Raw genomic sequence first — 27,703 nt, 5'->3', positions numbered from 1 at the left:
TTCCTTCTTTCTCTGGGGGCCTCGGTATTTTTTAAGACCACCAACTGATTGGATGAGGCCCACCCACATTATGGAGGACAATCTGCTTTACTCAAAGTCCACTGATTTAAATGTTTATTACATGTAAGGTGGTCAAAGGGTACAAACTTCCTATTATAAGATGAATAAGTTCTGGGGGTGTAATGTACAGCATGGTAACTATGGTCAACAATACCGTACTATATACTTGAAAGTCACTAAGAGAGAAAATCTTAAAAGTTCTCATCACACACATACACACAAGAGGTAACTATGTGAGGTGATGAATGTGTTAACTAGCCTCATTGTGGTAATCTTTTCACAGTATATATGTATGTCAAATCCTCATGTTTTATATCTAAACTTATACAATGTTATGTGTCAATTATATCCCAATAAAGCTGGAGGAAAAAAATGTTAATCATGTCAAAAAAAAAAAAACCCAAAACCCCCAAAAAACAAAAAACACCTTCATAGCAACATCTAGACTGGTGTTTGACCAAAAACTAGGTACCTAACGAAGTGCTTATTCCTGAAGTTATTGGGAAATTGATAAAACATGATAAAGATCCTTCTAGATTTAGGGAAGTAGGAGATGTGTGTTTCTTATTAGTGAGAAAGGCCATGAATGGAATTAATTAAAATACTCATTTATCTCTTGGGTCTGTTTATGGGAAAGAGAATGGGGCTGATTGGAGGCCACCAAGGTTGATATGTTAGAAGCAGATATCATTGCTTTTGTAGGTTTTTGGCAGGACTTTCTAATTAGCATTCGTTGCTATTTCAAGCGTTTGGGTAAGCAGCTCTTTTCAGGCTGAGCGAATTAGGAGCCGATAGACCACTGTAGCAAGTCTGTTTCTGTGCCTTTCAGGGCTTTCCAAAGCTCTCTGCACGGCTTTGGGCAAGTTACTGAATCTTTTGTAGCTCAGCTTTCTTATCCCCAAAAGGCTTCCAAAACCTAGCGTTCAGTGATTCTATAACCCAACTTACTTACCGTCCAGTTTCCCCCCATGATTTTTTATCTCTCTGCTTGTGACAACCCAGTTCCCACCCTCCTCTCTGCAATCATCACATCAATTTCCATCAAGGTATCTTGGCTGATGTAGTTTTCTACAACTTAGATAACTTTCCTTTGTCACATCTAATTTTCAAATATAACTTGTAAATATCTTTAATATACACAGTACTTTTATAAATCAATATTCAGTAAACAGACCGCCTCCAAATGAGGTGAATATGCAGTTCACAAGAGGTTCAAATGGCCAATAAACACGAGACGATATGTTCAGCATCACTAAGTATAGAAAAGAAATCTAAATACCTATTAAGTGTAAATTTTGACTTTCGGAATGTTATATTTCAGTGAATACAAACCCAGGATAAAATCTGGAAGAACGCCATAGGAGACTTTATTAGTTTCCCAGGGTTGTAGTAACAAAGAACCACAAAGTACCAAAGTACCACAGCAAAGTACCTGGGTGGCTTAAAATAACAGAAATTTATTGTCTCTCAGTTCTGGAGGCTAGAAGTCCCAAATCAAGGTGTCAGCTGGGGCCATACTCCTTCCAAAACTTAAAAAGGAGAAGACATCTGTTGAAGGCGATTAATTCTTGTCCTTGGCTTACAGCCACAACACTCCATTCTCTGCCTCTGTCACCACATGACCTTCTCCCTGTGTGTCTGTGTCTGAATTTTCCTCATTCATTCATTCATTCATTTTGAGAGATTGAGAGCATGTGCATGCAAGTGGGGGAGGGGAGGGGAGAGAATCCCAAGCAGGCTCTGCGCTGTCAGCATGGAGGGGCTCGATCCCATAAACTGTGAGATCATGACCTGAACCAAAATCAAAAGTCAGATGCTTAACCCACTGACAGAGCTGTTCAGGTGCCCTTGAATTTTCCTCTTCTAAGGACACTAGTTGTATTGGCTTAGGGCCACCCTAATGACTTCATCTCTACTAATTACATCTGCAGACTCAATTTCCAAATAAGGTCACATTCACAGGTACTGGGTGTTGGGACTTCAACATACCTCTTCAGGGGCCACAATTCAACCCTTAACAGTGGCCATGAAAGGCATAAGCTGAGATATTAATACATAACAGCAAAGAACAAAGGATAAAGCATCATTTCAGTGGAGGAAGCATGGACAGAGGACTCTCAGGGACCAGACAACACATGCCAAGATGCTACATAGCACCCAGAAGGGAGAGGACATTCAGAAAGGAAGGAGAAGTCTGAAAGTTAAACTAGAAGTCAAATGGAATTGATTTTAGTGGACAAGATTAGGTTTGTTGATACCAAGAAGACATGAGCCAGGAAAATTAAAAAGTTAAATTCAATTCAGGTATATATGTGGCAGATTCATATTTTCAATCTGCTTGGGCTATAAAAATCCATGGCTATTTAACAGCAGCCAAATTGAAATGTAGCATTTTATAAACATGAAGATCGGTGACCAATACAATCATTGTAAGTATTAGATTGAATCTTACAAGAGTGCCAATATTTGGTCATTTAATCTATAAAAATGGCAATTGTATGTGGATTAGCTTTAATATACATGGGAAAAGGACTTGCTAACCTCATTAACAGAATCAGAGGCATTGATTTTGCCACATATATTTGGGGGAAAGCTTAATACATGTCAAAAAGCCCAAACCTACATTCCACTTTCTTCAAATTTCTGACTCCTTCTACACAGTCAGCAAAAGCATGGCAAGGTTTTAGATTTGAGTTTGGAGGTAAATGGAATGGCTGCTTAGGTATGTTGAGGCCTATCCCTTGGGTCAGACCCAGGTGGTCCCAGGGAACCCTGGTTGGAGCTTGTGTACAAGAAGTAACTACCTCTGCCCCAGCCACACAGGGGTGGGGTGGGGGGTGGGGGTGTTGCCTGATGTCAAGGTTCCCAACATGGATCCACATTGTCTAGAAGATGAATTCATAGCTCTAGCAGGTGCCATATAAAGCCCGCCTTCACTCCAACCTCCTTTCCCTCTGTTTCCAGTCTTACTGTGGCAGAGATGGTTCTTGACCAACCCAGATCAGTGCTTTTCTCCAGAATGTAGTCATTCTGGGAAATGACTCCTGGCCAGGAACCACATTGCTCAGTGCATCTAGATGAGACCATGCCACAGGTTCTGGCCAGTGAAATGTCAGTGGGAATCACGTGTGTCACTTCAGCACAGAGGGGATTAAGACCATACTTTCTCTATTGTTCCAGTCTGTTGATCAGGTATCCTTTGAAGCCACAAAATAAATCAAACCTGGGCCCTGAGTCACCATAGAGGAAAGCCACCCTGGGAGTCACCAGACGAAGAACTCCTACATCGGACTTGGCGTGAGTGAGAAATAAAGTTTGGTTTTGTTGAGCAACAGAGATTGAGATTGTCAATGTAGCAGCCCAACATAGCCCACCTCAATACCTCCTACACGTCAGCATCCTCACTCACCATCTGTTCCCTCACGAATCACGTTGTTTCACTTGGTCTGGCCTTGCAATCTCTGCTCTTCTCTACCTAGAATAACTCCTCCCTTTTGGAGCTGGTGAGTCGCCAAGATTCAGAAGTGAAATTTATTCTGAGTCCTTGTCTGACTTCGCCAGGCTTTTTGCTACCCCCTTTTTCCTCCCCTCACTGTGCCTTGTACCGTAGCCTCTGTCAAATCATGTTGACGCAGTCATCTTCTCAAAAGGCCATGAGTTCTTTAAACACAGGCACTAGATCATATTCTGTATGTTCAGAGCACCGAAAATAGCGTTTGGCATGTAGTGGCTTCTCCATGCATGAATTTTGGATTAGTCTGAGTGAACTGAGGGTGTGAGTGCTCTCTGATTACATCTTTTAGTCAGCTGACTTGGGGTGTAGTTGGTCAGAACCGGATTAGAGGACTTGAGCCACTGCAGGTCTGTCCTTGTACAGCTATGCTACTCTGAAAATCAGTAAAGCACTTAAAGGGAAGGCACAGAATAAAGAAGTGGGTCCTCAGAGCTTATCTTTTGCTATTCACTGAAGGTGAGAGGAAGCTCAAGCTTTCTCATTTTCAGAATGTGTTTTTTTTAATGTTTACTTATTTTTGAGAGAGAGAGGGAGAGAGAGAGGGAGAGAGAGAGAAAGAGAGACTTTGAGCAGGGGAGGGGCAGAGAGAGAAGGAGACACAGAATCTGGAGCAGGCTCCAGGCTCCGAGCTGTCAGCACAGAGCCCAGCGTGGGGCTGAAACTCGCAAACCGTGAAATCATGACCTGAGCCAAAGTTGGATGCTTAACCAACTGAGCCACCTAGGTGCCCCTAGAATGTGTGTGTGTGTGTGTGTGTGTGTGTGTGTGTGTGTGTGTGTGTGTTTGAGAGAAAGAGAGAGAGAGAGGGAGGGAGAGAGAGAGAACATGTGAGCTGGGGAGGGGCAGAAGGAGAAGGAGAGAGAGAGAATCTTAAGCAGACTCCACACTCAGCACAGAGCCCATTGTGGGGCTCTATCCCACGACCCTGGGATCATGACCTGAGTTGAAATCAAGGGTCAGATGCTTAACTGACTGAGCCACCCAGGTACTCCATCAGGATGTACACTTTTAGTGGCCACCGACCATGCAGAATATGTGCTTAGCTTGAAAGACATTAGGAATTGGGATTTCTCCCAGAATTCAGCCAGAGACTTTTTTGAGTTCTTTTGCTTCTCTCTAAAGTTTGAAATTTTGTTTTTGTTGAGAGGACAACAAGGGAATAAAACAGTGAGTCCAAATGAAACAGGAAGTGCTTTAATAGGAATGTTTTATTGTCTCTGCCCAAGTTTCTACCATAGCGTATAAAGTGAAAACACTGCATTAATAAAAATGGAACACTATCGGTTACACAAAATCCTTCAAACCCACCCAAGGGGGAGTCCCTCATTCTTTGGGGCTGCTGACGAGGGCCGTAGTAGAGTAGGAGTAGGGGCTGAGCAGGGCAGCGATGGTGTAGTGACGGCTGCCAGAGTTGTTTGCTGTGAACACCACCTAAGAGAGAGCAAAGACAGCGTCCATTTCTCACAGAGCCTAAAATGCGAGTCACGGGGAGAGAGGTCACTGGAAGTCCAGTGCCAATTTAATCCATTTTATTTTATGACTTCTTTTTCTGAAACACCTTGAGCAAAAGGCAAAAGTCCAGATAGGCTGGTGAGACTCCACGGGGGCCTGGCGCAGCCCTCGGAACAAGATTTCTTTAACTACTGCCTGTAGAATCAGGTCTCTCCTTTTTGTTTCATGTCGTTTTTACAAATTCACACTAAAAATCAGGGTGGCTGTAGCCTGACTGAGAGAAATCACAGAGCGCCTGGATCCTCTTGTCCATTTTCTTGGTTTTAGGAAAAAAAAAAAGGAGAAAAGGCAGTAACGGGCATTCATTGACGTGAAGACTGAAGAATGGTGACTGCCATTCCTGCGGAGATACCCGGGGACCTAGAATTTTAGAGCTGCCGGGGAATACTCTTCCTACTTGATAGATAAGTAAACTAGACCTCTGAGTTAGTGTTTGTCCCACGTTTATACAGGACAGAGCCAGGCTAGGAGTTAAGTCTCCCATCTATAAACCCAGAAATTTCTCTCTCTCTCTCTTCCTTTGCATTTTTTAACAAGTATATTTTTATGTGGATAACAAGCAATGAATTTGAAGTAAAAGCATCCTAGGGTTCTATTTACAATAACAGAGTGTGGAGGATCATGTGGGAATTTTGAAATAGACACACATAGGTTGGAGCTCATTTGAGCTTTCTACATGGACAAATTGTTAACAAAAGTGTTGTTCTATTTAGCCATGTACTTCAGGCAAGTTTAGTAGAGCTTCTGAGACTCAGGCACTGGAATAGTCTAGGAGGGATGGATTTGGCTCAGGAGAGTGATGAGGGGCAGTGAGGAGGTCTTTGATTTTACTCATTGTGTACACAGGCCTTGGAATGGACTTGGGACACATCCTGGATAAGTATGTTTTGTTCCTAATATGCAAAAAGAAGGCTTGATTATTTGGGGACAGGAGAGGAAAGATCTGATTAAACTATACTGAAAATAAAAATAGCACGAGGGCAAGAGGAGGTGAGAATCACCTGAGAATCTCTCTGAAAGGAGAAAAAAAACATTCCTTAAAGGCCAAGTGTCTAAAAGAACTAGGGAAAGCTTGTTCTTTCTTATACTGACATTGGCCTCCAGCCCCACTTGATTCTTCCTGAAAACTGTAGATGGCATAATCTGTGCTCAAAATCCCATGAAATGAAGAGGCCTGATAGTTCCACAGGACATCTCCCAACTTTCTCAGTAAGTACAACATGGCCACCTGCGTCACTGGCTAGGGAGAAGGTGACTAATGTTGAAGAATAGCAGCTGTCTGGGGAGGTCTTGATCAGAAGAAGCTGGCAGGGAAGGAACTCCTGGCTGGACCCGCAATCACCAGTTACTGAACTGAGGCGTTGGGCCTCACTCTTGCCTCACTGCTGTCTCTCACTCTCCATATCCATGCGAGCTCCAGGTTGGGCTGAATGTCTGACCTAATATGTCTTACCTCAGTCCCTTTCCTTCCACACCAAGGGCAGGAATGTGTTTTCACTTCTGAACTTCTAGCACTCAGCAGTGTGTTTGACACATCAAAGGCTTTTATTTTCAAAATGTTAGTTGAATGAATACTAAGAGGGTAAATAGTAGACAAGGAAGCTAACATCTAGTGACTAGGAACAACATATGGGCAGTATGGCAGCGAATGTTCTCACATGGTCTCTTTAGGCTGAGACCAGAGCAGACACGGGTTCCAAGGAGGCTGATCTAGGGCAAAGGCTGAGACTCTAGGGACACCTCTAAGCCCTGTACTGTCTAAACTAGGCTCTTTGTCTTGCCGCCCCACTGAGAAGGAACAGCCAAAGGCAAGCCTCTTGGTGGATGGGGCTCCCTCGATGCTTTGTGAGTCAAACAGCCCCCTGCCCCAGTTTTTCTGGCAACACTGTCTACTAAAAGAACCCTTTTCTGTCGATTGAAATTCTCATCCATGAGTAAGCCAGAGAGAATTGTTCCCTTTCGTGCTGAGCTATTTTTGATGCAATTATTTGATCTTTGACTCTGACCAACATGTCTGGATTGTATTTCCATGACAGCCATCTGTTTTAAATGATTTAAGGAATTACATACAAGGAGGCGGCAGCAAGAGTGGGCCCATATATAACTCTGAGGTTCCTACTGCCTCATAGGCAAAAAACAGAGTATGAACCAAGGGTTGCACATGTGGCCTTATTATTATTTTTTTTAGCCTGACTTCTTACTGGAAGAAAGCTGAGGCACACCTGAGGCTGAGGCTAAACCCAGTCTGGGACCTGTCGGTAATGATTTCTGCCCCTCCCTTTACTAGCCCGTGACTTTTGGCAACTTGTTGAACTGCCCTCTGCCTCATTTTCTTTCTCTGTAAAATGAGGATAATAATAGGACCAACCCCAGTGGGCTGTTCATGAGGACTGAATAGGTTAAATATAGAAAACACAATAGCCTGGCAGGGGTACATGCTTGATAAGTGGTATCTATTGTGTTGCCCTTATTATTTTGAATTTACTGTCTCTATATGCATTACCCCAAGTCACTTACCCAAACCTCTGGGAGCCAAGCGTGTTTTGGAATAAAGCGTGTTTTCAGATTTCAGGAAGTAAAATGATGTATCGATGATTTGTTTCCCTAGTAGGTAGGGTCTGGAGAGCTGCCTAGTAATCCAACATGCTAACAGTTCTTCAGCTAGCAAATATTCAAATATTCCCATTTGGTGGAATGAAAGAAGACGGTAAGGAGCATCATGTAAATTCAGGTCGTGTTACTCAATGAGTTTCCACCAAACTTAAACTTTGCTCTTCAGAGTTTTCTAGATTTCTGACTGTAGAAACAGGAAAGGGAATCTGTGCTAGTTCAGTTTCCCAGTGACATTTCCATGGTATGTGGTGTGCAAACTGGGCATTGCCTGGTAAGAAAAACAAAAAAATAAAAATAAAAGACACTCATGTGTCTCTATACTCTCACCTCTGCATATTCATGGAACGGGGAAATGCCAAGTGACTTCCAGTAGGACTTGGTGTCTATTTCCACTTTGTATACCCCTTCTACAAAATTCTCAGCAGTTGTGAGCCCATGGAGCTCTCCAAATTCACTGGTTTTCCTAGAAGGTACAAAATTACAGGTTAAGTTAGGCATTAGGGGAATAAATGCCATGGCAAGCATGGCAAGGTGACATCACGCACATACGCATGCGTGCACACACACACACACACACACACACACACACTACACTACACATATGTGCAGTGTGTATAAGTGAGGGGAAATATATATATATTTATATGTATTTTTATTTACAGCAAAACCTTGGATTGTGAGTAACTTGTTCTGCGAGTGTTCCACAAGATGAGCAAACATTTCTAATAAATTTTAACTTGACAGATAGGCAATGTCTTGTGATACAAGTAGTACGTGATGCCAAATGTCACATGATTACAATTGAGCCAATGGTTCTTGAAATTTGCTTTGATATACAAGTGCTTTGGATTACAAGCATGTTTCTGAAATGAATTATGCTCACAAACCAAGGTTTTACTGTATGTGTACACACACACACACACTCACACACACACACACACACACACACACACACATTCAGGAAAGGGAGACGAGAAGGAAAGGTGAAATTCTGGTAACTGTCTGAAATTAGCTGACAAGAAATTTGTCAGAAATGTTTCAAAAAGCTTATTGCAGATTTTTCTTAGGAGAACAGAAGATATAGGTGTAATGTTTCACTTCAAAAATAGTCATTATCGGGTGCCTGGGTGGCTCAGTCGGTCAAGACTTCGGCTCAGGTCACGATCTCATGGTTCGTGGGTTCAAGCCCCATGTAGCACTCTGTGCTGACAGCTTGGAGCCTGAAGTCTGCTTCAGATTCTGTGTCTCTCTCTCTCTGCCCCTCCGCTGCTCATGCTCTGTCTGTCTGTCTGCCTCTCTCTCTCAAAAATAAATAAACATTAAAGAAAATTAAAAAAAAAAGAGTTGTTGCGATTCACGGTTGGTGTTTGGGTGAAGGTTTGTAACTACCCCTTGGAAGTGTCCATAAGCTGCTTTGACTCTGCAGTTCCCCATGACATCAGGGTCTCACTGCTTCCCTCCCTGATGTCAGGGTGTTTTTCAGAGGCAGTATCATTGGAACACACTGGGGAAACCCCAAAGTATAATGCATCTGAATGTTTTATTATTTATTTATTCAATCTCTTTGGTTAACACTTTTCCAACAATAAATACTAGGCAGTTCCTTTTAAAGAAATGACTAGGGAACTTCTATTTCCCTTTATGTACCAGCTCAGTTGCTGATGTTAGAAATTGCTCTCCATTAGACCTCAAAACTGACAGATAAAAATGGAAATTGTCTTCACTAACTTTCATCACTGCCTTTCCACCTTTCTTCTTTTCTAGGAAGAGAATATTTAATTTCTTTTTTTTTTGTCTTGTCATAAAAAGTTTCACATGAACATCTGAATATTTTATGTGTTCATTCTATCTCTTGCTTAGAATATTCCCTTAAGTACTTTCCACATAGTGCTTGGCATTTTATATAAACATAAATGGAGTCACAAATGAAAACTCAATTGAAACTACACCAATGAAAATGGTCTTCCCAGTGATTGGTGAAGAATCATAATGTGGTTCTTGAGATTCAGTGCAAACCCACAGAAATTTACCATCCTGGAGATATAAACGCTGAGCAGTATTGTTTGGTGCTGAGGGTTTCTTGGTTGCCCTTTCTTTCAGTTAGTTGGTTTAGGTTTACTAATATGCATTTTCTTTGCTATTCTTGTTAATGGAGGTGGAAAAACTCTATGAGAATTGTAAAGTGGCCAACGAAGGGGAGAAGTCATTGTTGTACCCTGTGTTGGGCGATGGCTCTGCTTTGCATATGCGTCTTTCTTTTCTGTGTCTTTTTGTCACTGAGTGTGACAGTCCCAGCTTTTCACAGAGTAGGTGCTCCACAGTGCTTGTTAGACATAAGTGCTGGATTCTGGATGATCCAGGAAAAATGCAGAGAGCTGCCTCATCAGTGCTGTCCCTCGATTCCTTTCCTTTCCTTTCCTTTCCTTTCCTTTCCTTTCCTTTCCTTTCCTTTCCTTTCCTTTCCTTTCCTTTCCTTTCCTTTCCTTTCCTTTCCTTAATAAAGTAACACAAATTGTACATCTTGCCTAAAATTCCAAGACACGGGAGCCTGGCTGGCTCAGTCAATGGAGCGTGTGATTCTTGATCTTAGGGTCGTGGGTTCAAGCTCCATGATGGGGATAGAGATTACTTAAATAAATAAATATTAAAAAAACAAAATTCCAAGACAAGGACCCCAGCTTGAATGTTATGCAAGGGCACCAGGGAATCTGTGACACTCCTGAAATTCTATATATGGTGTGTGCGTGTGTGCATGTGTGTCTGTGTGTGCGTGTGCATGTGATTTTACTGGGCGCAGAGGACCACAGTTTTCATTACCTTCTTAAAGTGGCCTGTGACCCAAGAAGGCAGTGAACCACTACTGGAGTAGACGAGGTGCTGGCTCCTTTTCCCTGCTACTTGCCCTGAATGCTGCTCCCCCTCTTGGACACTTCCAACCTAACTAAGCAAAGCGAGAGGAGGGCATCCTCCCCAGGGCCCACTTGACCTCTGCCTGTGTTTTCAATCTACCTGAAGATTCTTCAATGAATGATATGAGCTGCTCTCTCTAACAAGTAGCAGGAGAATGAGGAGCTAGAATGAGGTCCCATGTCTGGGTTTCTTGGGCAGCTTACCCTGAGGCGAAGGGCTCCCAGCTCTCATCAGCAGCCTTTTTGAACACTTTCACGGCCACGTTGACAGCAGGACTTCCTTGGACAGCGTCTAGGACTTTGACCATCAGGGGACACTTGGATTCACCAGTGCCCTGGGCATAGAGAAGACCAGTAAGAGGTCAACAAAACTGGTTAAGAGTGAAAGGAGCTGTTCTTTATGGTGTTAGAAATCTGGAACAAGGCAAGAAGTCCATGCCAAGTCCATTTCCAGCATTGTAAGTGTTGACAGTTAATGAGCTCCCCTTCTCAGTATATAACACAGACATGATTGTTCCCAAAGAAAGACTGGTTTCTGCCTCCGGACATGCTGCCATCGACCTGGAACATGTATAATGAATTTTAAAGGAGAAAATAGGCCCTCTGAGAACAGTTGCTTTGTTAAGCCTTGCCATTTGAGTGGAGTTACTAAAAAGATGCAATGTGCCACAGGACCAAATAGCTTGTTTTTCCTGAGAACGTTTTAGTCAGCTGCTGTTGTAGTAATTCCCTCTTACTGGTTGGAAAATAATGTCGACTACTTAAGGATGCATTTTATAGTATTAGTTAATTCCTCTAGAGGACTTAAGCATTCAGTATTCGACTAGAATGTTGTCCACCCAGCCTTTCAGAGATTAATCAATAGATACATTTTGATGAGCTGAAGGGAAATAAACTTTATAAAAGGATGCACATCTGACAACGCAATATTGGTAGCTTCATGAATATCATATTGTTATTCCTACCATATATTCGAGGAAATTGAGGCAAGGAGCCAGGCACCGTAAACCCAGTGCACCAAAGCTATAGTGGGGAGCACCCAGGGTCCAAGGTCCAGGTCAGTGAGCTCTGCAGAACTTCATTCATTTTGCAGTTTGAATCGATGATATTTAAAAGTCGATGCTGGGTACCCTTGTCCTAGTAACACAAGCTGACTGGCAGAGCTGGGAGAGGGCCCTTCTACTTCATCAGGTGTACACAAGAATCATCTAAAAGGACTTCACAGAATCAAACACTCACCGCAGGGCCAGCCTCAGACACAAGTACCAGTCCAGCAAGGCAAAGGAGGAGCAGATGAGAAGCCATCCTGCCAAGAACGAGAGAGCCTCTGTCTGTGCTGGCTGCCCACAGCTTGGGGCTTTTATACTCACTTCTCCCAAGCCATGATGCTGATCCCTGCCAACATGACTCCAAACCTGCTGATTCTGATTATTGACTTAGTCAACAAAGAGAGAATAAGTAACTCATACAAATATGAACCTTGCCTAGAGAGATTAGAGCGTAGGAACATTAGCTCTATGAAATATTCTTATTCTTAACAGGTCATTTGACCAGCTTGGTCACCAAAACAAAAATAAGCAAAATCAAACAAAAATATTCTTCCTCCTTGGCAGGATGCAGCAACATTCTTGAGATTTTTTTTTTTCCTCCCTGACTGATTTCTCTGCATGCTTTTTCATTTTCTATACATTTTGTCTTTTGTTTTATATGCTGGATGCAAGTTGTAATGATTTATTTCACTTAGAATGACATTTGGCCACACAGGGTTAAGTACAGTGCATTCGAAAACATCATTGCACTGGATATACGTCCATGGGTCAATAGGAGAAACCCTTGACAGTGCTTATATTTTAAAAAGCCTATGTTTTAGCCAAACTAAGTCATCTGGAACCTTTGCTTACTCAGCAGTTTCTCCACCAATTTTGTGTTCTTCCCAGACAAGGTTCATCTCAACTCAAGAAATAACGATATATTTCAAACTGGCATCAAAGATCCTGAAATACAGAGAACCAGATATACTTTACTCCTCCTCCTGCACTAACGTGCAGGAACCAAGCTGCCCAGCTGGTTATGAAATCTCAAGAATCAAAATCCAGGAGCACCTGGCTGACTCAGCTGGTGAAGTGTGCAATTCTTGATCTTGGGGTTATGAGTTGGAGCCCCATGTTGGGTGCAGAGATTACTTAAAAAACAGAGTAACAATCCAAATTTCTGGACGGAAGTAACGATGACTGTGAGAAATAGAAGTTAGGGCTGACAGCAGATTCTCTTCCTTCTCGTGACTTACACATCTAGAAATTATTAGTATTTGATGATTCATTGGTTAAGAGCTAACTCAGGTGTATGTGTGCACACATAATATGTATGTGGCTTTATTCATAGATTCATGAAGACAAGGTTGTCCTTACAGACACATGCAGATCATAAGACAAAAATTCTAGACAAATACACATCAAGGGTAAGTCTAGTTTGGAGGAGCGAGGGCAGGGAAAGAATTCCCACAGCTGACAGAGTCAGGCTAAAAGAAAGTCGACAAGCAATCATGAAGGATAAAGGGCTTTCAGGGAGTAGTGGAAGGACAGGGAGGCATTTCAGGAATATGGAAATGTGCAGAAGACTCGGGGAGAGTGGACTGACCACATGAAAGCAACAATGAGCAAATCCAGTTCTGAGTATAGCTGGGAATGAAATCCTATAGCCTTGGAGTCTGACTCTGACGTGGTGCTGGAAAGAGTTTTGAGTCTGGAGATAGATAAACTGAGTCATCCAATTCCTAATTCTGCCGTCTTGTTTCCGGGATGACCTTCTCTATGTTATTTAATACCTTAGACACACAGCTCATGACTTTGTTAAGTAGAAATACCTAATATCTTACCTCAAAGGACCTTTCTAATAACTTTTAATATGAGATAATATAAAAGCTCTTTGTAACCTTAAACCACTGTCCTGGTGTCAAGGATAGTTATAAGAATTCAGTTTAATATCTCTGCTAAGGAGAAAACCCTTTCTCTAACGTTTCACATATATTATCATCTGATTTTTCTCTTGACTTGTTTCCGTTGCTCAGAACTTGGATGGAGAGCCTGTTTTCTGACTATGAACTTTAAATGTTTGAAAACTCTCTCATATCCCAAGTCAACCTTCTTAAAATTTTTTTTTAACATTTATTTTTGAGACAGAGAGAGACAGAGCATGAACGGGGGAGGGGCAGAGAGAGAGGGAGACACAGAATTGGAAGCAGGCTCCAGGCTCTGAGCCATCAGCCCAGAGCCCAACGCGGGGCTCAAACTCACGGACCGCGAGATCGTGACCTGAGCTGAAGTCGGACGCTCAACTGACTGAGCCACCCAGGCGCCCCCCAAGTCAACCTTCTATCTTAGCACTACGCTCTGTTGGAACCTGGAAATGTCCCCCCCAGACATTGTGAACTGGCAATCCCAGGCTGCCACCAGCTCATAGACATGGTATGTATGACTGAGGAATGTTTCTTTAAATATTCTGAAATAGTTCTAAAATTAAAAGTCGAGACAGTGCTGCGGCGCCGGGGTGGCTCAGTCGGTTAAGTGACAGACTCTTAATTTTGGCTCAGGTAGTGATCTCACAGTTGGTGAGATGGAGCCCTGCATCCGGCTCTGTGCTGACAGTGTGGAGCCTGCTTTGGATTCTCTCTCCCTCTCTCTCTGCTCCTCCCCCACTCGTTCTCTCTCTCTCTCTCGCTCTCTCTCACAATAAATAAACTTAAAAAAAATAAAAGTTGAGACATTGTGTAAAAATTTGGATTCCTGGATTTTCTGGAAAAATCAGAAAAGATGGCAACACTAGGCCCTTATTGACACATGGCAGTAAGCTCTCACTCTCAGACATCACAGCTCATGAGGCCTCCCTCCAGCTCTGAAGCTAAGCAATACTTCCAGTGGCACTATCAGGCTTGAGCTTTTTTCTTTCCGTATCCATGCCCTGTTTGACTCATCTTCCTGGAAACTTGGGTCAGCAATCGCTGGTCTTCTAACAGCCATTTAGATAGTGAATGACAGCTTGGTTTTTAGTTTTTGTGTTTGTCTTTTGTTTTGTGTTGCCAAACAGATATTCCCACTTCTTTGAATGAGTCCTCTTCAGACACAATTCCTGAAACCCTCATCACCCAGAACTCTCCTCTCTGACATACTCTGTTTGGCCAGTGTTTCTCTTCAAATGGGAGCATCCCGGAGAAGCAGCTTATGGTGCCTTTTAGGTGACAGAAGAGCAAGTAGGAAGGAAAAAGAGAAAAGGAGTGGAAATGCGTTCTTGGTCAAAGGAACCCTTGTATGGAACCAGTGGCAATGAAAAATACAAGAAAAGTCCAGTGTTTCCTGCCTGAGTAGCAATCTATGATGACTGAGGGTCACATGGATAAACACAGGCTCACTCAGATAAGAGGACCTGCCTTCCCCATGATTATTTGAGTTTGTGAAAGCTCTTTTAGGAAGATGGTTACATGGGATCCACCAAGAGGGGTGAATTAGGGTCAAAGGTCACCACATTCCTGGAGTCCTAAGTGGTTGCTGTAGAAACTGTGCCCTAGGGCAAATATAAGCAGCAAGGATCCAGTAAACAAAAAGGTGCCAGAAAACAAAAGGTGTGTTATTGAAACATTTATGCCATAAATTTGTCTTTTCTTAGTCATGTACTGTTTTTCCTCACGTCCTGACCATGGGACTATAGTGTAGATGTTTAATTGAGGTAAAAAAAGACTAATTTGATGACAACATTCCTCCTCCTACCAGAGAATATGAGGTGGTTAATGGACAGTTCAGGCCTGCTCTTAATTTAAGTTTCTTCTGCTCTCTCCCTTATAATAAGCAGACTTATTTATTAATGATTTAAAAGTTACAATAGATTAACTCCTTTTTCTTCATTTAGTTTCTGAGGGTGCATGCCAACTACTAGCCAGTGATCTGTTGACCCTGAAATGCCTATTAATATTATTGCAAGTAAGCTGATTAGCCAGAGTGGACAGTTGGCTGGCCAAGTACTTGGACTGGGTCTCACGGGACGGACTGGGAGTGGTGTGGGGCCCTGGATCTTTGCAGGGTAAAGAATTCAATTTTGCTAGCTCCTCTGGAGGTGAATAAGCGCTGTGGGTTTGATTAATGGTAAGCAAATCATAAAAGACTCGTTTTAAAACCATAATACCAATTTAATTAATAGTCAGATGGTTGCTGAGTAAGCAAGGAATTGCAGCAAAGGAACGTGACTAATTTTTTGAAAACATTTTATCCAGACTGCTGAGGAGCCTAGGAAATTTCCTTACTTCATCCTAGAGTATGCTTTCCTTGTGCTCAGAATGCTCGTGTTCACCTTATCTGGCCTACCTTTCCTCAGGGATTGCTGAATAAACACTGAAAAAGCTTTTTCCTTTGTCTCCCCTTCTTTCATTGTCCATGTGGACAATCGTGCAGGTAGAGGCAAATGTTAGCTAGGATATGTTAATCAGATCACGTTTCATTTTTCTATCAAGTGTGATTTTAGTTTCATGGTTGAATTTTAGTGTCCAACCTAGTTGGGAAAGACAATCGGGAACTCCCCAGCATAAGAATCTTCCTTCCACAGTTCTTACCCTGCAGGCTGCCATATTTGGGGACTACATAACTTCAAAAGCGGCAACCTCAGCCCCACATCAAGCTTGAGAAGTGACCCTGTCTCTATCTGGGGGACTTTAATTTACCTTATGTTAGTAGCTCAGATGAGTCAAAGTCAAAACACCCATGCCTGGGTCCAAGTTTATATGTGTCACAACAATCATACATTTGCTAGGAATCTTATCCATTAGGGGTTATTAGATGAAGTTAGAGTTTTGGCTTCTAGAGCCACTCAGAGTTCACCCATCCCCACCTATGATGGCCGGGAGAGGAGATTCGAGGTTCTTTTATCTAGCTGGCAGGCTTTCTTTGTGTTTCTCTGTTTTCCTCTGCAGCTCTCATGCAGCTGGTGTGGCAAACCAGGCCTGACTTGCATGCCACTTGGATGGGCCTATGTGGCCATATCCTGTGACAGGTAAGCAAGAACCAGGCTATGGCCTGATGGAAGGGCAGTATGGAGCAGACTACTTTCCTCTCCAAACATGTCTTTGTGATTGCCTGATAGCTTAGCTCAGTTCACCAGGAGACTGCCTGGGGTTTGGGTCCATAGTACCAGCTAGAATTAAAAAAGATTTATTCAATTTATTTTATCTCTCTACCCATATCTCCTTTAGAATCAGTTTAGGGCCATCATCTAGGATCCATGTCTTGTTCTTTTTTTTTTTTTCATAAGTTTATTTATTTATTTATTTATTTATTTATTTATTGAGAGAGAGAGAGAGAGAGAGAGAGAGAGAGAGAGAGAGAGAGAGAATCCCAAGCAGGCTCTGCACTGTCAGCATAGTGGCTCTCAAGAACCGTGAGATCATGACCTGAGCTGAAATCAAGAGCTGCATGCTTAGCTGACGAGTCACCCAGGCGCCCCAGGATCCATATTTTGGTCGCTTCTATATATCTTTCAAGTTTGGAAATATGACTAATATAGGATATTTTAGGTTCATCAACTGAATAAAAACAAACAGCTCTTGGGAATCTTCTGAATGTGTGCCATATGCTAGCTAGAGATATCGAGAAGCATATGTCTCAAAGTTGCTTGTAGTTTCATTATTAAGAAAATATATTTGTCATTCAATGGGAAACAGTTGATGAAGTAGGTAATTCAGAGAAGGAGGAAGTCACTTTTGGGCTCATGGAAAGCTAGTGTAAGAAGTGAGATTCAAAGATAAATATAATCTAGATCAGAGAAAAGGAGCAGTGTGTATGATTTCTGTCCCATACAAGTAAGGAAGCATTGGACACCTCAGCTGGACTGAGTAGAATGAGAAGTTAGTGTCATCCACACTGTGGCACATGGAATAGAGGAAAATCTGAAAACAAGGATTAGGAACCAAGCATAGAATTTGATGGAAGCATCAGTTTTAAAGGGCTAGAGAGAGAGGTTAAGACCAGGAATGAGGCAATGGGCTAGTAATGGAGACAACAGAGCAAGCAGGTGAGGAGGGGTAAAAGCAATTCCAGAGCCTGAAGTTTGATGGAGTGTGAACTGAAGAGGGTTCCTGATGCTGTGTTTTCTCAAAGTTTCCACTCCTGTAAGAATGATAAGATCTGTAGCAGTAGCACTTGGGGTAAATGGAAGGGTCACCTCCATTTGGAGGTGACGAGCCTAGTGAACCCAGTTCCCCAAACCCTACCTGGCTACTCCAAGGGCAGAGGGGACCATCCCAATATATCTTATATATTCCATTTGTTACACATGGATTGGGAATTTCAACCATGACATGTTGAGACCTAGTTAAAAGTGTTTGGTTATATTTGTTGTTGCTATTGCTGATTTTATTGGGCCCTTGGAGGTGAATTTGTGAAGGATAAGGGAGCTGGTCTCAGCACTGAGCTGTTAGGACAGAGGAAGTGGAAACCAGAGGGAGCAAAAGTGCAGAAATGGAAGAGTATCAGGTCTGGCCTGAGAACAAAGAGTAGAGATGTGTCTACTGTATGAATCGTGCATTATATGACCCTAAAGAGATGAGTCAGGAACATAGTTCTGAGTTAGATTGTGCAAGCTCTTCAGTGCTTTCCTGGGAAGTTTGAGTTTTACTTATAAGCAAGAACATAAACCTTCTTGATAATTTTTGAAAATCTTTATAATGATGCTATTTCCATTAAATGGGCAAATATATTTTCTTAATAATTAAATTATACACAACATTAAGGTATATGATTTTGTTATCTCCCACTGTGGTGGGACACATGGCTTCACCTTCAGAAGATGTTCAATTACAGTAGCCTGTAGCACTCTGCCTCATGAAGTCGGTGAGCCCATTGTCACTAGGATATCCATGTGAAAGCTCCCTGGCCATTGGTCAGGACTATCGTTCAATGTCATTGACTTCCTTTGTAATCCTCTATGTTGAATTTTATGCATGATGAGGTTAAGAACCCAGGCAAAGAGACAGAATGAGCCCTAGTCCAACATAGCTTGGCTGTAATCTAATGGAGTGTGCTAGCATACCTAGAGAAAGAAAATGGCAATCATCCCTGGGGCTGGTCAATAGGGGAAGGAAATAAAAAGGAAATTGTAATGTTGGTGGCTTGAATTAGAGATTTGTAGTTTTATGGACAGGACTTTCCCTGGGGTAAAGAATAGTGCTGCAGAGATTGCCCATGGAGATAGAGGATGTGTTGGTCCTCCTGATCTGTGTGATCATTGAGTTTGTTATGGAATAGCACTACATTGAAATGTTTATTTACACTTCAGCATTGTGAGTTTGGCCACCGAGGGTCCATCTCTGAGATTTTAGATGAAACAGTGGTTCGGAGCTTCCACAGTTGACTTTGGACATTGGTTGGCTCATGTGAATTGGCAAATTCACCTAATACCCCTGAGGGCAAGGGCCAGCTGGGCTTCACGTGGAGAACTGACCTCCTACAATGTTACAATAGTTATTAGACTGGTGTGGTGTCATTGGCTTAGAAGGAAGGGAATTTCTTCAACACATAATGTTAAGCAGAAGGATGCCAGAGGGACAAGGTGTTGAGGAAGATGGAGGGGAAAAAATGACTTTTCATTTTAGATCTTAAGAAGATTAGAAAGTGTCTCTCTGATAGAGAGACATAAGGCAGTGAATAAAACTAACAACATAGTACTGAAGGTCTCATTTATGGGACGAGAGTATTTGCATATCAAAAACAGAGGGCAAAAGGACAGTTCAAGGTTAACCCTACTCAGATGCCTCTGTAGCAACATTACTGCTCATCTATTTTCCATATAATCTTTTCTATAAGCTCCTGCCAAACTAATCTTCTTAATGCATACCTCTGATTACATCACATCTCTCTTCAAAAGCTTTTTCTCACTTCCCATGGCCAGCCAAGTAAAGTTGAATGTCCTTTGTTGGCATTCACAGATAGCCAAGACTTAGCTCTTCTCAATCTTCATTTATTGCTGTTGTCCTTCAGACACCAGCTGAACGCTGGACAGTTCCTGTGACCTGCCAGCCATGGCCCTTATAACCTTTCCTTGTCCATTCTCCTTCAGGCTGTGAATTGCCTGAAACAAAGGGGCAAACAAAGCTCCCAGAAGCTTTTTGGTGTGTGAAAGACAACCCTGTATGGAGGGTGAGGCTTGAGGCAGAGGTTTTCAGAGAAGAGAGAGCTTTGGGAGCCTAGCAAGGTGCTGATGAAGGCCATGGTCACAGAGAGAAAAAGCCAGATGAATGACAGTTATGAAGGTAGAACTAAGAGATTCTGGTTCCATCAGGAATGGAAAGTGAGTGAGAAGGAAGAGCCAAACAGGACTGGAGTATTTTAGCTTGGGAGGCTATTCGGATGATCAAATTAGTCACTGTAACAGTTAGAAATATGAAAGAAAGTGAATCTAGTTTGGGCCATGTTGAGTTGAGGGGATTGAGAGCCAGGCATTCATGTCCAGATGGTGGTTGGAAATAGCCTGGGATGGAACTTGAGGGAAATCATGCTGGGGAAGGGAGTTTCAGAGTCATGAGCATGTGGGTTGGATTTCTAGGTCACCAATAGCCATTAACAATAAAAAGTTTGAGGATGGAACTCTGGGGTCAGCCAACATTCATTTGCTGACAAAAGCAAGAGAAGCCTGAAACAGAGGTTTTTCCCAGGTGGAAGTTACTTCTCTTCTGTGAAGTGCTTTACACCTCTCTTAAACATTTATGACATTCAACAGACTTGTTTGTACTCAGTTTCTCTTTCCCAAAACAATAACACCTGGGGAACAGAGACAATACCTTCTCAGTCCCTGGCACAGGACCTGGCACCCAGGATATGCTCAAGTATTGCTCATTGAATGATTCCATCAAGGGGTGAAGTCACTTCCAGTTGCAGCTAAGTTTTGTTTTCTCTCTTAGTGAATCAACACTTGCATTGTCTTCTGTAAGTGACTTTTAGTGTTTCTGCTCTTGGCTGAACAACTTAACTGGCATTCACCTATGTTCTTGGTTGCATGTGCCAGACCGGGCCAGGCTGAGTCTGAGCTCTGACTCCTGCTGCATCCCCCAACCGATACCTTTGTTTCTTGCCTGCTTGCCTGGGCCCATCTTCATCTTTGCCCAGGTTACTTTCCATAGACCTCTATCTGGCTTCTGTAGTGGCCTGAGGACTCACTTCCTCATCTTTGATGATGGACTCAAATCCAGTCCATTACTATGGTTCAGCAGGATGGATGGAAGCCTTTCCCTTGACATTGGGATTTCTTCTAGAACTTGCACTCTCCAAGACAATTTCACCTCACTTACTTAGCTCAGAACAGATTTGGAAACTGGAACAAATGGCTTTATTCTGTGTTGCTAGATAAATCTTTTGTGTCTTTCAGGTCAGAGGAGCAACTTCTTCCTTACCACACATCCTAGATCAGTGTTTCCTAAAGTGTTTGGTCTCAGACCAAGAGTGTGAGCATTCCCTGGAAACTTATTAAAAAATGTTGTCTAAAGAGTCACCCCAAACATACTGTAATCTGAAACTCTGGAGGTAGAACTCAACCATCCGTGTTTTAACAAGATCTCCAGATGATTCTGATATGCTCTTAAGTTTGAAGACCATTGTCTTAGATACAATTCATGCTCAGGAGGGAGATTGGGTCTTGGAGCCCAGACTCTGGACTCTGTTTCTTTCACAGCTCTGCCACCTTCTAGTGGGGTAACCTTGGCCACGTTACTTAACCTGTCTGGACTTCAGGGTTTTTTTTTTTTCCTTTATAAGATAAAATTTTTGAGTCATGTGATCACAAATTGGAGTCATAGTACTCTGTGGCTCTTGAACACTCCCAAAGACAACAACACAAAGTTCTCATAGTGTCAGTTAACAGGGCAGAGCTTCAGGGATGGCTAGTACACTAAAAGGGTGAGGCTGGCTGGTGACCAAGTGCATGCTCCCTTTAGTGACCTCCAACCTTGTTCAGAAACAAATCCATTTGGTCAGGTGTCCATGCAGTAAATAAGAACCTCTTTGCCAAAGTTCTGTGTTGAGAGAGGTTAAGCAAATAATCTATGACATATGGGTTCTATTGAGTGAGGGTCTCTTACTTTTTTTTTTCTTAATGTTTACTTTTGAGAGAGAGAGAGAGAGAGAGAGAGAGAGAGAGAGAGAGAGAGAGCGCGCGATCTGGGGAGGGGCAGAGAGAGACAGAGACAAAAAATCTGAAGCAGGCTCCAGGCTCTGAGCTGTCAGCACAGAGCTGGATGTGGGGCTCGAACCCACAAGCTGTGAGATCATGACGTGAGCCAAAGTTGGATGCTCAACCGACTGAGCCACACAGGCACCCCAAGTCCAGATATCTTAAGCTGGTATAGAAAGAACTATTTGCAGATATTAGTAGTTCAGGGAGACTGATGCACAAACAATGGTCAGCCCAGATTTCAAAAGGCAAAAGGATTACCCAGATAGTGGCTCAGTGCTGCTGTGTTTTAGTTACTTATGAATTCAGCAGAGGAGCTTGTTCATTGTGTTCTCAATTTAAAGAGTTTAAACTACAAGGTCACTCTGAAAATGAGTGCTGATTCTTCTGGAAAAGTAAACCATGTCATTAGCTGCCTGTACAGTCAATACAATTCCCTTGGAACACAACTAAGTTGCTAGTCTTTTAATGCATATTCATGCCAACACTGTAATTCTTCAGTTGGGACAAATGTGTGTGTAAAAAAACCAAAATAAATATATCCATAACTTTATTTGAGTCATGTATAACCCCAGTTGGCCTTCTTCCCACTGTTTAGTTCTGAGATTTGCTCCAAAGTCCTGATGAAGACTTTGGCCTGTGATGAAGTCCTGTGGCCTGTGAGTTTGGATCAGCGGTTTTCCCAAGAGCACCATTGTGTCTGGCCCCCAGCATTTGCAATCTCTTATCCCCATTCCTGTGGGGGCTGTGGGGCTGAAGCCAGCTCCTGACCTAGGTAAGCTGCCCCTTCTAGCATCACGCACATCCCCTGGAACCCTTCACACACCTAGCTTCCACCGGGAGACCTCAAGGGCTATCCACATGGCGTCTGTACTTGGAGTTCCATATTGATGACTCACTGCCCATTCTTAAATACGGTTACAAATACGAGTAAGTGGGACATTCTTGCTCATATTTGATTTTTGAAATCTCTTTGTTAGCAATGCCAGCTGAGGGCATAGTAATTAGAAAACTCAGTAGGGGCTCTTGTGTGAAGGGGGAACTTTGAATATTTGAAGGATGAACCATTTTTTTAATGGTTCTGCCTTCCAGGTATCTCTCTGCTTTCTTAGACAATGGCCATACTCAAATCTGTCCACATCCGCCTGGCTGTGAGGACTGCCACGCTTATAAATAAGTTTTTCTCTTGAGAGGTTAGTGTAGCATAGTGGAAAATGCATGGTCTTTGGAGTCAGGGACTCTCAGTTTGAATCGGCCTTGCTTCACACTAGCTGTTTTACCTGGGTTTTCTTACACAGCTTCTGAGGATTAATGCCCTTACCTGCTAAAGAGCGATGTAAATAGTACCTGCCTGGTAGGAAGGATTGAATGCAATAATGGATGAGAAGCACAGCACAGTTATCGACACACAGTAATTCATGATGTTGGTCTAGTTAGGAGAGGTGGACTGGGGAGACTGGCAGGCTTGCCTTATCTTTTGTTTAAGCAATTTAATCTTTGGCTCTGTTTGTTGTGGATACTCTACAGAGGAAGTTGCAAGCCCAAGGCTGTCTGTTTCCAGGTCCCAGCTTTTTGGATGGGCATCACTATTTTACAACTCAGTTTAAGACTCATTTCATTTTTTGCCCTAAATGTAATCACTGTCATCATACAATATGGAAGTACTGTCAGAATTGGAATATTTGTTAACTTGTCAGTTGCCTCTTGGAAAATGAAACATGTGGAAATGTAAGTAATTATTAGGGCATTCAAGTGATGCCCATTTATTTCAGTGGGGCTCACTATGCTAAATGGCTATCACTCCAGATGGCTTGGGGAAATAAAGGTAGTGAATCAAGGAAGGAGAGAAGTCCTACTGTTTCTGTTAATGCTGGGAAATATGATAAAGCGTGATGGTCTCCTCCTCCCTGCCATGCAAGGATGGGACTCTGAATAACCATCATTGTGGAGGGACAGCCATTGGAACTGGGCCTTGTTGTTTATTGTAAGTTAAAATAGAACTGTTAAATCATATTGCTTAAGATTGCTACTCCCAGCAAATAGGTCAAGGGTGACATTTGCATCAGTGGCATTTAAACTTTGTCCTAGGCTTTGAGGTTCTGTGATTTCAGAAGCTTACATTTGGCAGGCTCAGAAAGTATCCATTCGAAGAAACTGACTCTGCAGCAGGTTGAGTTTATAAGTGGGGAATTTGGACCCTGGGCTCCATTTAGCAGAATGTCGCCTGCCTGACTGAATGGGGAGAGATTTCAGTATTTGGCATGTGGCATGTTCAGTGATTATCATCTTTTCTAATATGACATAGAAATTCTTTTTTTTAATGTAAAAAATTTTCCTGGACCTGAACTTTTATTTAGAAAAAAAAAAAATCTATGAGAAAAAGTTAATAAAAAGGCAGCATTGCCTTGAAATGACTTTGCATTCTATAAATCAAAATGTGCATGTGTCTGTTTGAAAAATGGTAACCAATTTCTGGATGAAATAGCAACTTCGGTCACCTTCAGTAGTTTGTGACAAAGACCGGCAGGTCCTTTGCCTCATCTATGAGGCCCACAGAGGGTGGTTCTGAAGGGAGAGCTCTTGTGGTTTCTTCTGCTAATGCCTCGTCTATGACAGCATTTGGGTGGAGGGATTTCAGTGAGCAATGGAGATCTTGTGGCAAAGGAGGTTTCAAGCATAACCTTGCCCTCAAGCAACGAATACCTCTTGCTGGAAGGATGTGTTAGGAACCGAGTTTATATGCTTGAACCCAGAAGCAGGTATAAATAAAGAGCTTGACTGGTAGTTCAGACTAAAATTGCCCAACATGCTTGGGAGAAGGAGAGGTGCCAATGTTGGGTTGTGGCATTGAAGAAGACTTTGTGGAGGAAAGACTTTTGATGGGGGATGGAGTAAAATAAAATACCCAAAGATCCAGAAAAGAAAGAGCATAGAGAGGGGAATTTCCATGAATCTTTGCCTCTCTAGCCCACATCTTCACCTTCTCAATGTTCCCTCCTACTTCTTCCCTCTTATGCCCCCGTTTTGTGCATCCTGCTAGCTTGCTGTCTCTGTTTTATGGCTTGTGTTGTGTCTCTGGCAGAGAATGAGGAGGGTCACTCTCCCACGAAAGCATATATTGGTTCACGTGCAATATACTCCAGGCTTAGCTGGGAGGCCGATTAAGGTGGGATCCTGGGAAGAGGGGGCTCTGTGGACCATCCAGGGTCTAAAGTCCCTAGATTCACTGCTAGGACCTCAGGCACAGTTGCTCTGAAACCCACTCTGGCTTTCTCTTGCTGCTTCCTTCCTGGTTTTGCCCACAGTTGTGCTGGGTACTTTCCCCTGTGCAGCTTTTAGAGCCCAATCACAGATTAAGATCCAAACCTCTGAGGCAGTCCCTCTGCTCTAAGCTGAGCTCATGGGAGGGCGCTGCGCTGTGCCTTCAGGTCTTGCCCAAAAGTGGCCTCCTTATTCTTGGGGATGTTCGCACAGGCCCATGACTTTCTGGAGAGGAATGGCCTTGGTAGTTGAGAGCTGTTGGGCAACAGGGGACGTCTTTGGAGCCCTGGTACCATGTTTGGTTGGGTTCTTGGCTGAGATTTGATATTCAAAACCATCAACTTTATTTTGCTTGTTCTTTCAATTTAGAGTTTGAACATTCTGGGAAAGCAGTATAAAAAAAATGATTTATCAGGGGATTTTGACAATGGTTGATTTCCTTTGAGAAGGATAATCTGGGCTTGAATGTATAAGAGTTGCAATTTCAAGTCTGTACGGGACCAAGCTGGGTGAGTGAAAGCTGGTGGCTGCAAGGGAAGTGATGTATACATGAAAGGAGGCCTGTCTCACCATTAGATTTTAGGAAAATTGGTCTTCTCTTCCAGGCTTTCTCCCAGCTCCAGGGCCAGAGCTGCTGGATCAACAGGGAATGGGAAGGTGAGAGGTGTTCAGAAAACACTCCTCAAAAAGATAGAGTAGACATTTATTTGGTGCTGTCTGGCTGGAGCCTCATTGTGGCTGTGAACTTTTTTGGATATTCGCACTTATTTACCTTTGGCATTTCTCTTCTTCATTAGCGGGATTCATCATGCTCTGTTCTTGCAGAGAAAATCTTGGTAAGCAGTCTCATCTTATTGTGAAGTTGTTCCCAGTATTTCTATGTCTCTTCCTGCCAAGTGGAAGACAAGCTGGGGTCCCCCAGAAGTAGATAAAGGTAGCACGGAGTGGAGGAAAGAACATGAGCTTCGGGTCAGACAGCCCTGTGTTCAAACCCTGCCTTGACTACCTGCTGGGTGAGTGGAGAAGTTTCCAGTTCCTCTTCAGTAGAAGAGTGATAATAGTGCCTATATCGAGGGGATTGGTAAGGATTGGAGGAAACAAGATGTGGAAAGCACTGGTTTAACAAAGAACCAGCTCCCAGTAAATGTCTATCCCTTCCTTTTTTTTTTTCTTTCACTTGAAAGAATGGTTGCTCATAATACTTAGTTTCAGTGTGTTGCCTTCATTCAGCCAGGCCTTGTTCTTTAGCTGCCCAATTATAGAAACCTAGAATAGCTGTCCTGGAAGGCACCTCAGTATTCCCCAATACAATCTCCTACTTTACAAATTAGAACACTGAGGTCCAGAGAGGTACCGCAGCTTGCATAGAATAGCACCCAGTAGGCATCAGTGAGGGATTGCTCTGTGCTAGGCATTGCACATTTAATTCTTACAATAGTTTTGTGAGATACTCGAGCACGGAGCCTGATGTAGGGCTTGAACTCAAGACGCTGAGATCAAGAGTCATACACTTAACTGACTGGGCCACTCTTTTTATCTACATTTTATAGATGACAAATGGAGAAAGATTTGGGCAATTAACCTACACTCTACCAGGCAAGGCCACACAAACCTTCAGCGAGGAAACCAGAGCTGGGACTGAAATAGATTCTCTAGGCTCCACCTTCTTCTACCCAAGGATGGTTTTCCAACACCTGAATGGGACAGTCTACCTGAAGGTCTTTATGTGTTCTTTGAGATCAAGAAAGGTCCTTAATTAAATCTATGAGAGGATCATCCACAGACAAACATCTAATAAGATTTTTAATGTTTTTTTTTTTTAAATGAATAAACTTTATTTTTTAGAGCAGTTTCAGGTTTATAGAAAAATGAATGGAAAGTATAGAGAATTTCCATATACCCTTTCAAATGCCCCACCATACAATTCATGAGTGGGTACATTCCTTACAATTGATGAGCCCAAACTGATACATTATCATTAATTAAAACCCATAGTTTACATTAGGGTTCATTCTTTGAGATGTGCATTTTGACAAATGTATACTGACATGTATCCACCATCACAGTGTCACACAGAATGGATTTACTGCCCTAAAAATCCTCTGTGCTCCTCCTATTCATCCCTCTCTCCCCAACCTTTATCTTTTTACTGTCTCTATAATTTTGCCTTTTCTAGAATGTAATGTAGTCAGAATGACACAGTATGTAGGCTTTTCTGATTGTCTTCTTTCACACAGCAATAGGCATTTAAAGTTCCTCCATGTAGGTTTGTGACTTGATAGCTCATTTCCCTTTATGGCTAAATGGCATTCCATTGTCTGGATGTATTACAGTTTGTTTATCCCTTCCCCTACTGAAGGACATCTTGGACCTTGGTTGCTTCCGAATTTTTGTTGCAGACTTTTGTATGGTAGAAATCGTTTTTGGTTGGCAGCTAGAATGATGGGCCCAGCTTTAAGAATAATCTCAGCTTCTCCACTTCCATTTGTTTATTTCAATCTGGTTGGCTTCTGGGAAGAGCTGTCCTGGACAGCCAGGCTGGCGATGGCAACATGTTGTGTTTCAGACATTTGTTTCATTAGGCTTCCCATTTTATTTTTGTTTTACAATCTGTTCAATAATCTTAGTCAACTTT

The 27,703-nt window shown here is 42.6% G+C and overlaps 1 protein-coding gene and 1 long non-coding RNA gene across 2 annotated transcripts in view; one reads left to right on the top strand and one right to left on the bottom strand.

Moving 5' to 3' along the window:
- Window positions 1-27,703, top strand: part of LOC123381338 — a 46,953-nt gene that overhangs the window by 12,015 nt on the left and 7,235 nt on the right. Inside the window, exons 2-3 of the long non-coding RNA XR_006588230.1 lie at window positions 3,241-3,357; window positions 22,406-22,582. This is a non-coding gene — a long non-coding RNA (uncharacterized LOC123381338). The remainder of the gene's footprint in view (window positions 1-3,240; window positions 3,358-22,405; window positions 22,583-27,703) is intronic.
- TTR (transthyretin) lies at window positions 4,766-11,943 on the bottom strand. Its single transcript, NM_001287556.1, is given in 4 exon segments — window positions 4,766-5,005; window positions 8,027-8,162; window positions 10,813-10,943; window positions 11,848-11,943. Coding segments are annotated over 4 exon segments (441 nt in total). The 5' UTR covers window positions 11,914-11,943; the 3' UTR covers window positions 4,766-4,897.

Source organism: Felis catus, chromosome D3 (genome assembly GCF_018350175.1).
Source record: "Felis catus isolate Fca126 chromosome D3, F.catus_Fca126_mat1.0, whole genome shotgun sequence".
In the NCBI taxonomy this organism is placed as follows: Eukaryota; Metazoa; Chordata; class Mammalia; order Carnivora; family Felidae; genus Felis; species Felis catus.
This window is presented reverse-complemented; position numbering and strand designations above follow the sequence as displayed.